Raw genomic sequence first — 11,258 nt, 5'->3', positions numbered from 1 at the left:
TCTCTCTCTTTCCTCAAAGTACAAATTGAAACTTTTAGATTTGTGGAAACAAGAGAGTGAAGCTTGCCCCTACTCTTCCATTTTCAGGAACCAGATTCTACTTTTATCCTTGCTCTCAAATTTGTACTAACTACTTTAACTGCTGATTCTGGGATTAAAGACATGCCACCACCTAGCTCCAGTTTCTTATCCTTGCTGTTTCTTTGTATGTCTTTGTTGGTGTTTGACTCTTTCAGTCTTGAGATTCTTATTTTCCTCAGGATTTGCTGTATCTTCTCTTCAAAATAGGAGAAGGAGGTGGTCTCTTATACCCTGGTACTCAAGATCAGGTTTTAAATAATGGAGAATTTGTGCAAAGATTGCTTTTTCTTTGTCTGTATCCGTGTGTTCAAAAGCAGGTATTTAGATAAGGACCTTGCTGTCAAGAGCCCAGAGTCCTCATTGCCCAGTTTGCTTCCCAAGCAGTCTGTACACTTCACTAAAAAATAGGACAGCTTCCTGTTACAAGGTTAGGGTTGGGAGATGAGTAGCCACGGCTAATTAGAACAGAAATGATGGAATTAGCTTACGTTTACTTTTTGGGCCTTTGGATAGACTACCAAATTCCAAAATAGTTGACAGATTCTGCAGTGCAATTGTTGTCTAGGGAGAGAGTCAGATTCCAGAGTGTTCTCCATTCTTCTATCTTTCCAAGACAGGGTTTCTCTGTACAGCCTTGACTGTCCGTCCTGAAACTTGCTCTGTAGACCAGGCTGGCCTCGAACTCACAGGAGATCCTCCTGTCTTTGCCTCCTGAGTGCTGGGATTAAAGGCATACACCACCACTGTCCAGCTTATTCTTCTAGGTTTTGATTCACACATAGTGCTTCCTCTACTAGGCCTGGTTTCATGAACAGAGTGTGGAAGGTTTTGCTTTATAATATCTGAAATATGCTGCAGATGTTTTGAAATGAATATACAATGGCATGTACAATTATAGATTTGATACCTATTATGATTCAAAAGTAAATATGGCTTGACTCTTAACCCCAGAATAATTTTTTACTGCCAATTTCTCACTATTAGTGTCCTCTATCGTCTCTTGTCTTAATCCTTTTTGCCTACCTATTAATTGGAATCATTGTATATACCTAACCATAGATTTTTGTTAAAACCTAATGCAAAATTTTTTTTTTTAAAAATTTCTCTCCCAATGGACATGTACCAGATTTGGATACACCCCGGTACAGGAGAGACTCAGCTGCCTGGCCAAGAACAACTCAATCTATGTTGTGGCAAACATGGGAGACAAGAAGCCATGCAACACTAGTGACCCTCAGTGTCCTCCTGATGGGCGTTTCCAGTACAACACTGACGTGGTGTTTGATTCCCTGGGTAAACTGGTTGCGCGATACCACAAGGTAATTTTGATTAATGAATTAGCTAACTGAACAGTTATGGAATATAAGGGAGGAGAGCAATTGTTATTTACAGCAATAAACGACCTTCAGAGGGAGAGTGGTGACAGCACATAAGGGAGGATTTAGATTTAACCAGTTCCTATAAGGAGACCCAAGGCATTCTCGGTGCATTCAGCAACCTAGGAGTCTGCCAACTGGAGTAGGTAAATGTAGTTGGGTTTTTTTCTTTTTTGATTTTTTTGTTTTTACTCTTTAGGGGCCTACCACCCAGTTCCCAAATTAATACATGGAGAGTTATTCTTACTGATGAATGCCTGATCTTAGCCTGGCTTCTTTCTAGGCAGTTTTTCTAACTTAAATTATCCCATTTCTATTTAGATACATTTTGCCTCTGGACTTTTGGCTTTTCTTTATTCTATATGTCTTTGTTTCCTTGTTATTCCGTGGCAGGCTGTGTGGCTGGGTGGCTCACCCCTGGCATCCTCCTCTCCTTTTTTTCTCTCTCCTTGCTCTCTGCTCTCTAGATTTTTTTTCTTATTCTCTCTGCTTTCTAGTCCCATCTATCCTTCATCCTTCCTAGCTATTGGCTCTTTACTAGGCCAATCAGGTGTCTTAGACAAAGTAACATAGCTTCAGAGTTAAACAAATGCAATGCAAAAGAATGCAACACATCTTTGCACCACTAAACAAACGTTCCCCAGCATAAACAAATATAACACGTCTTCAACTAATATTTCAACAGGCGAGAGTCACCTGAAGCCACCTTCATTGAACTACTCTGTCATCTTTCGGGTTTTGACTTTTACATGGGTCAAAGATGAATTTAAAGCGCCTTATGGGGCAGATTTAGTCCTGAGGAAGGAGCACAGCTCTTTGCCCTTGGCGAGGTGTTTGGTCAGGGGCTGTCTGTTTCGCTGTCACTTTGTAAGATTGAAGACCGTCTATATAGACAGGCGCACCCATACATACCATCTGTACTGGGAAGGGAGTCGCCGGCTCCATCCTACTGGAGTGCCTCTCATTTTCCAAAGTGCTGCTGTTCCATAAAGACAGCGGTCACAGATGTAACACGCACTGTTGAATGAACACATTTTACACGTAGAGTAACGTCCTGGGAAGCTTCAAAGAATTTTATTCCTCTGCATGGTTTGCTTATTACAGCAAAACCTTTTTATGGGTGAAGAACAATTCAACGCACCCGTGGAGCCCGAGTTTGTGACTTTCAACACCCCGTTTGGAAAGTTTGGGATCTTCACATGCTTCGATGTACTCTTCCATGATCCCGCTGTCAGCCTGGTGACCAAGTTCCAGGTGGACACCATACTCTTCCCAACCGCTTGGATGGATGTTCTACCCCATTTGGCAGCCATTGAATTCCATTCAGCTTGGGCTATGGGCATGGGGGTCAATTTCCTCGCAGCCAATATACATAATCCCTTGAGGAGAATGACAGGTAGGTAATGCGTGGTCTTTGACCTTTAGTTAGAAAGAGCGTTTAAAAAAATAGCTTGTATATCTTTTATTTTTCAACTCCCATTTTCATTTTACTTTTTAAACTTTCTTTTTATTTATTTCATGTGTCTTTTACATCATGTATCAGGATCCTATTCATTTCCACATTCCTTCACAACTGTCCACTGCCCCTGACTGCCCCCCCCCCAATAAAACAAAGGTTAAGGGAAAACAGAAAAAAGGGGGGAAATTAAAAAAAATCTCATCATGGAACCTGCAGGGTGACACAGGGAGTCACACAGTAAACCCTTTCGTCCATATATCTTTACTTGCAAGTGGTCATTACCATGAGTCATTGGTCTGGTTCCAGGCCTTTGGTTTCTACTGCACCATCAATGCTGATTCCTCATTAGGACTCTTGTTTCCCTGTGTTGTGGAGCTCCAGCAGCATTGGGTCTGCGTGTCAGGTCCCTTCACATGCTGCAGCAGATCACATATGGGGTGGATGTTGGGGCAGGCCAAGTCATAACCCTGGGTCTAGCTGAGCGGCTGAAGGGTTGGTCCACCTGCCAGTTCTCCCCTGTCCTCCCCACCAGGGTGAGCTCTCCAGCATTGCCCTAGCTAATTTCCCTGTGAGCAAGGGGCGGACCAGTTTTCTTGTTTTCATGCCCTCAGGGTCAGCTCTCTCACACCTATACCATCAGGGCCAGCTCTATTGTGTGGCCCAGGTGAGGTACAGGAGCCACTCTCCTGAGTGCTGCAGTTGCTGAGGGACAGGGACAGCCCTTCCCTTCTTATGACCCCCATGCCAGCTCCTCCACCTGTCTCAGGTGTTGATGGGCAGGGGGTGGGGGAGCACATCTCTCCTCTGCCTATGCCACCATGTTAGATGTCAGCCCCTACTTTTTAAAGTTAATATACCCTATCTTTTTTTTTTAAATATTTATTATGTGTACAGCATTCCTTCTATGTGTGCCCGCAAGCCAGAATGGGGTGCCAGGTCTCATGATAGATGGCTGTGAGCCACCATGTGGTTGCTGGGATTTGAACTCAGGACCTCTGGAAGAGCAGTCAGTGCTCTTAACCACTGAGCCATCTCTCCAGCCCTACCCTATCTTTTTTTATAGAAAGTACTTATTAAAGATTTATTTATTTATCTTATATATAGGTATTTTGCATGCATGTGTGCAATACCCTTGGAGGGCATCAGATCCCCTGAGACTGGAGTTGCAAACAGTTCTGAGTCACCATATCGGTGCTGGGAATTGAACCCTGGTCCTGGGTAAAGGTAGCCAGTACCCTAACCTCTGAGCCACTTCTCTAGCCCAACTCTTAATTTTGAATATTTAGTTGGGATATGCTGTGCATTTATTCTTTATTAAAGTGCTTTGTAACTGGGCGTGATGAAGAACAGCTATAATCTCAGCACTGGGGAGACTTAAGGCTGGAAAATCCTGAGTTCATAGCCAGGCTGGGCTACATAGTGAATTGGTGGCTAGTTTGGATTATATAGACAGACGCTGTCTTAAAACAAACAAACAAACAAAACCCAATAAATAAAGAATAATGAAGACCCAAATAGAACATGCCTTCATTTGCAGTTTTATTCACTATTTTTCAGTTTGAATATTTATTTAATATTATTCAACATTCATCCTTTAAATGTTTTTTATTGTCATGTTCTATGTATAAATTTCCTCTTGTGTTTGTTCCCAGTCAACATATATTACAGAAACGAGTGAAATATATTTCTTAGATAGGGTAAAATGATGAGTTTCAGGTAGAAGTGACAAACACAAAGTCTCCTTATTTTCCTGTTTCCAACCGTATTTCCAGGAAGTGGCATTTATGCACCAGATTCCCCAAGGGCCTTTCACTATGACAGGAAAACCGACGAGGGCAAACTGCTTCTCGCGCAGCTGGAGTCCCAACCGCGCCACTCTGCCGTGAACTGGACTGCGTATGCCAGCGGTGTAGACGCACCCGCAACGGGAAACCAGGAATTTCAGAGCGTTGCTTTCTTTGATGAGTTTACCTTTGTGGAGCTAAAAGGAATCGCAGGGAATTACACGGTTTGCCAGAATGATCTCTGCTGTCATCTAAGCTACCGGATGACTGAGAAGCGAAGTGATGAAGTCTATGCCCTTGGGGCCTTTGATGGACTGCATACCGTGGAAGGGCAGTATCATCTGCAGGTAAGGCCACTGTCAGGAAAGTTCCTGGTTCAAATGCACACAGCTGGATAAAACTGAATGTCAGATTATCAGCGGAAGATTGTTTTTCTTAGGGTACACAAAAAGGAAATATTTTAGTCCGGGTTTCTATTCCTGTGATGAAATACCATGACCGAAAGCAAGTTGAGAAGTGTCTTGGTCACTGCTCTGTCACTGCGAAGAGACTCCATGACCAAGGCAACTCTTAAAAATAATTGGGTCTTGTGTACAGTTTCAGAGGTTTAGTCCATTATCACCATGATCAAGAGAGTGTTGCACAAAGTCAGCCATGGTGCTGGGGAAGTAGCTAAGAGCTCTCTACACCCAGATCTGGAGGCATCAGAAAGAAACACTGGATGTGGTTTGGGTTTTTGAAACATCAAAGTCCAACCCCCAGTGACACACTTCCTTCAAAAGGGTCACACCTCCTAATCCTTTTAAATAGTGTCACTCCCTGGTGACCAAGCATTCAAATCCTTGAGCCTATGGGGGCCATTTTTATTCGATTCATCACAAGGAGTAAAGGGTTTATTTTGCTTACACTTCCACGATCACTAAAGAAGTCCAGGTAGGAAGCTGAAGAGAGGAGCTGATGCTGGGGCAGTGGAGAGCGGCAACGCCAATACTAAAATTATTCAAATTACAGATCAAGGATGATGTAGTACCTAGGATATATGTCCTGCATGTTTAGGCATTCTCTGAGTGCTCATCAATGCCTGCCTTGCTTTATAAAGGATTTAACACCAAGCATGCACTCAGTGCTCAGTATAGAGAGAGTTGTCCCCTGAGATTGTTTCCAGAGTAGTTTACTACTGAGATTCAGGCATCTCCCAGTCCTCAGGAGGAAGGATGTGGGCATCTCTCAGTCAGTCCTCAGCAAGAATGGTACAGGCATCTCCCACTCCTCAACAGGAAGGATACAGGCATCTTCCAGTCCTTAACAGGAAAAGGGGCCTATTACAGAATGCTGAGATAGTCTGCATCTTGATTCCTTGGTCTGGCTATCAGCTTATCTCATTTGAAATATTGCAGTGCTCTCCTACTAGGACTATTTGTTAACAGTTTCTGCTCTATCTAATCTATTCTGTATACTATTACAAAATAAATTACAGTGCCTTTTCTGATTATGTGACCTTCTTGCTGAAAATTCCTCACTAAACTACTAATTGACAAATCAAATGCTTGAATATAGACAACCCAGGAAGTCTTGTCTGTGGTCCCTGTATCCACTACTTACACATGCTCTGGGATCCTGTATATCGAGATGCTGCTAGCATTTATCCCAAACTTCCAGCATCTATGGAATCTCTACATGCCGATAAAATTTTATTCCTTTATCAATGGTGGTTCCCACCTGCTCACCTTTCATAGCATTTTCCAGCTGTTATCCTTGCCATAAAGGATGCTTGCCACATCTGCAGGACCTTCGTCACTCCTCAGCTAGGTTATTAGCTTCATTTATATGTTTCCAGGACATCCTCTGTTTGGTTTCATCAAAGTCATAACAAGTCACATTCATCACATACTTGAGACCTACAGCCCTGGACGGATGGAACTGTGCCTATGGGGTGACATTTTGCTTACTGTGCAAATGCTCCAGCCGTGCTTCTCATTTCCACAACATTTGAGTGCTCAGGGTGTACTGGTTGCATAACAGTGTTAGTGATGGAAGGCTGAGCGCGCCTCGAGCCATCCACTGGAGGAGTACAGTGCCTATGGGAGCAGAAAGCCACGTGAGCATGCAGTTCCTCAAGGATTGACCTGTGACGTAGTCAGCGCATTTGGCTGGAAGAGGATCAACTGGCTGGATTTGATCTAATCTGGAGATCCAGGGACATTTCTAGAGCTGCTGCTTGTGAGAAGAATGGGAGTGTGAAAGTATCCTTCACCGACTTAAATATCTATGTTAGATCCCTTTGGTGGTACATTACAGGAAGCACTCAGGATTGACATAGTTTATAACTAAGTATATTTGTTGGTCAGCAATAAACCAAATGACTCTAATGAGGAAGAAACATTTTACTAGCTAAAGATGCAGAGGCAGTTTTCTAGAACATGGCATGTCAATTGTCTTCCTTCCTTCCTTCCTTCCTTCCTTCCTTCCTTCCTTCCTTCCTTCCTTCCTTCCTTTTTTCTTTCCCTTCCTTCCTTTCCCATTTTTTTTTTTTTGTTTTAGAGTCTGGTCTGGAACTAGCTCTTGTAGACCAGGCTGGCCTTGAACTCACAGAGATCCGCCTACCTCTGCCTCCCAAGTGCTGGGATTAAAGGCAAGCACCACCACCGCCGAGCCCTTTCCCTTCTTTTTATTATTGTTATAAAAATGGGTTCCTATTATGTGTCCCTGAGTATGTAGTTCAGATTAGTCATGAACACTTGGTTCTGCCTCAGTCTCTAGAGAACTCAGATTACAGGCCTATGTCACCACATTCAGCCTATCTGTGACTTCAATTTTTAAAGAGTAGAGAGCATCAAACTATTGAGTGAGTGAAAACATCTTCACCTAGCTCTAAGGTAAAATGAACAAGTAAACATACAGGGTATAGCATGGCCCTTTGATGCATGACCGCACTGTCGAGTGACCAGATGAAACTAATGACACACTCATCTTGACTCTGACGTCACCCTTTGTGCTTCTCATCCAGATCTGTACTCTGCTGAAGTGTAAGACCACCAGTTTACACACCTGTGGGAGTTCGGTGGACACGGCCTCAACCACATTTGAAATGTTCTCCCTCAGCGGCACTTTCGGGACCCAGTATGTCTTCCCTGAGGTGTTGCTGAGTGAAGTCAAGCTTGCACCTGGGGAGTTTCAGGTATTGATCTTTGCTTGATGTAGTCAGCTAACTGAGTAGTAGAGTGTAACAATGAGGGCCAGCTTGTTGGGGTTTCTGTTTTGCCCAGTACCCCACAGCCAGCAAGCCCCAAAGAAAATCACACAGAGATATCCATAAGTTATAAAACTGATTGGCCCATTAGCTCAGTCTTCTTATTAGTTCTTGTAGCTTATATTAACCCACTATTCTTATCTATGTTAGCCACATGGCTTGGTACCTTTCAGCCGGGTTGGTTACATCTTGCTTCTTGGTGGTCTGGGCTGGAATGGGAGCGGGAGCTTCCTGCTTCCCAGAATACTCCTGTTCTCTTTTTCCACCTCTACTTCCTGTCTGGTTTTCCCACCTATACTTCCTGCCTGGCCAATCAGCGTTTTATTAAAATACATGATTCACAGAATACAGATAATTCTCCCTCATTAGAAGAGGAAGCATTTTGACATCAAAACTTACCCCCAAATCTTCCAAGGTAACATTGTCTTTGGGGATCATCATAAAAGACTCTGTGCAGATGGGATTTCTTGCCCAAAGATGAGGATAATCTGCATGTCCTTTTTGTCCTTTTATGGAGGAGACTGGGCTTTTCAAGGTCTGCTGAGTAGGAAAACGATTCAATGATAGTTGAATACTTCATGACCCTTCTCAACAGAGAAGCTGCTTAGAATCACTGGCTGGCCTAGGACTTAATGTCCAGTAAGGAAAAAAGGAGGGAAGGAAAAAGTGAAGGAGAGAGAATTCTACAGTGGTTGTTGTCTGTAAGAAGGAGAAGCTCCAAAGCGCAGAAAGAATGGCTTGCTTCATAACCTAATATGGCCTCTGAGTCACATTGTTCACTACTGGGCAGGTCTCACTCACATCCCTTCCTTACAGGAGTGATCGTAGGGGTGAGGGCTCACTGTGGGAGCTTAGGGGCCATGGGGAGTCAGTGACAGTAATGGACACAGTCCAAACCCCACCTTGGCCCACTGCTCCTGACTTTTTGCCATGTCTTCATGAGTCTGGAAGGGCCAAATTAGAAGCTCCTATCTCCAATTTGTCATGCTAACTAATTCATGACATGTTTCCCAGACAAGTACATTGTCAGGCATCAGTTACATGTGTTAAATAATAAATGAGCCGGTGTCAATTCTGCACTTTAAATTTTCTTACCCCCTGCAACATTTTAAATCTTGCAAAACCACATTCAGGCCATCATTTTAAGCTGTTTCTTATGAAAAGTACTGTGGGATGATTGTAGCTTCAATAGACCTTATCTACTTTCTGTGTTTTAACCAGGTGTCAAGTGATGGCCGTTTGTTTAGCCTGAAGCCAACATCTGGACCTGTGTTGACAGTCACTCTGTTTGGGAGGTTGTATGGGAAGGACTGGGCATCGAATGCTTCCTCAGACCTGATAACTCACTCACTGATGCTGCTAATGCTCATTATGATACCTATTATACATTACTTATGCTAGTAGAATTTTTATGTTCTTTATTTTATTTGGAATAATTTAAAACTAGTGGATGAAGCAAAGACCTGTTTGTCCACAGTGGTCTCTGTGGACCATGAATAGAGGGACTTTTCTTTCTTTCTTTCTTTCTTTCTTTCTTTCTTTCTTTCTTTCTTTCTTTCTTTCTCTCTCTCTCTCTCTCTTTTCTTTCTCTTCTTTCCCCTTCCTTCCTTTCTCTCTCTCTCTCTCTCTCTCTCTCTCTCTCTCTCTCTCTCTCTTTCTTTCTTTCTTTCTTGAGAAGCATATGTACCCTGGATGCATTTCAGGACAATTAATAGAACTTTGAGCATTGGTCTGCCTTGGAACTGAACTGCTAGACCAAATGAGAGTCACACATGTTTTATTCAGAAGAAATAAAAATTACAATTAAAAGACATGTCAGAATATAACAAATATTTACAAGAGGTTTGAATATTGTTGCCTCATTATGATATATATTCTACTCAATTAAGCTTAAGATTTCCAATGAGTTTGTTCATTTATTCTGTTAAGTATTTTTCTAAACAATACATTTTCATTCTCTTATAGGCCAAATACAAATCCTATCCCTTTAATTATTAGTTTTTGTTTGTTTTTCAAGACAGGGTTTCTCTATGTAGCCCTGGCTGTCCTGGAACTTGCTCTGTAGACCAGGCTGGTCTCAAACTTACAGAGAACTATTTGTCTCTGCCTCTTGAGTGCTGGGATTAAAGATGTGTGCCACTTCTGCTCTACTGTCCCTTTTATTCTTAAATTGAAGTCCCAACTCCTGTGACCTCAGAATGTGACTGTTTGGGGGAAATGGCGAATTTAAAAGAGGTACCATGAAGTCATCAGCATGAACTTTAGTCCAATATGACTGACGTCCTCAGAAGAGATTTAGAACAAAACAGCATTGTGGGAGGCTGGTTTGAACACAGAAAAAAAATAGCCATCTACAACAAGGAAAGGGACCTCAGAAGAAAGTGAACTTGCTAATATATTGAACTTCCAGGCCCCCAGAATCACGAGACAATAAATTTCTTTTTAAGTGCTCCAGTCTTCAACTCTCTGTTACAGCAGTTCAAACAAACAACAACAAAACCAACAAAGTTCTCTCCGTGGCCTCATTTTCAAATCTAAAGATTTGGACAAAATGATAGCTAGGTCCTATCACTGAGACTCCAACAAAAATTCCCGAGAAGATGGCTCACACATTGACAGTACAGCCACCAGATCACTGAGTGGCTGCTAGAACTAGGAAACCAGACAGTCTCATTTTGGAAACTATGTTTAATATAAAACTAAATGTTCTCTTTCAGTAATAGCAAAAAAGCTATTCTACCACTTAGAGAAACAAAGGGTAACTTTTAAATAAACAAAAGGAAATCTCTGGAGGATAGTCCAGACAGCACTCTTATATTATCGGTGTCTTCTAAAACAAAATGTGCCCTTCTGGAAAGGAGAGCAGGAGCTCAGAGACCTGATTCAGTATGGTCTTGCTCTGTGTGTGTATGTATGTGTGTATACACATGAGAGAATATATGTGTGTGTGCCTATTCTTGGTTTTGAGTATGGGTGTGTGTGTGTATGTAGAGGTCATAGAACAACCTTGGGATGTCATTCTTCTACCTTGTTTGAGACAGGGTCATTCTGGTAATCACTGTTTGTATGCAAGGCTGGCTAACCACCAAGCTTCTGGAGATTCTCCCATCTCCATCCCCCATCTAATCAGAGGAGAACTGGTGTTGTGGGATTCTTCTTTGCATGCTATGTTTTATTACCATTGGTTATTAAAGAAGCTGTTTCAGCCAATGGCTTAGTGGAGTAAAGCCAGGCAGGAAATCCAAACAGAGGTAATAGAGAAAAGTAGTCGGAGTCAGGGAGATGCCAGGGAGACTCTTTAGCTGCTA

General features: G+C 42.5%; 1 protein-coding gene across 1 annotated transcript in view; it reads left to right on the top strand.

Annotated features, from left to right (window-relative positions):
- The window catches only part of Vnn1 (vanin 1), a 16,967-nt gene extending 7,026 nt beyond the window's left edge, over window positions 1-9,941 (top strand). The window contains exons 3-7 of the mRNA XM_005360929.3: window positions 1,208-1,400; window positions 2,562-2,853; window positions 4,689-5,047; window positions 7,708-7,878; window positions 9,172-9,941. Coding sequence (XP_005360986.1) covers window positions 1,208-1,400; window positions 2,562-2,853; window positions 4,689-5,047; window positions 7,708-7,878; window positions 9,172-9,351 — 1,195 coding nt within the window. The 3' untranslated portion in view covers window positions 9,352-9,941. The remainder of the gene's footprint in view (window positions 1-1,207; window positions 1,401-2,561; window positions 2,854-4,688; window positions 5,048-7,707; window positions 7,879-9,171) is intronic.
- Window positions 9,942-11,258: the final 1,317 nt, after the last annotated feature.

This window comes from Microtus ochrogaster, linkage group LG4, assembly GCF_000317375.1.
Source record: "Microtus ochrogaster isolate Prairie Vole_2 linkage group LG4, MicOch1.0, whole genome shotgun sequence".
Taxonomy (NCBI): Eukaryota; Metazoa; Chordata; class Mammalia; order Rodentia; family Cricetidae; genus Microtus; species Microtus ochrogaster.
Note: the sequence above shows the minus strand (reverse complement) of the source record. Positions and strands in the feature narration are given on the sequence as shown.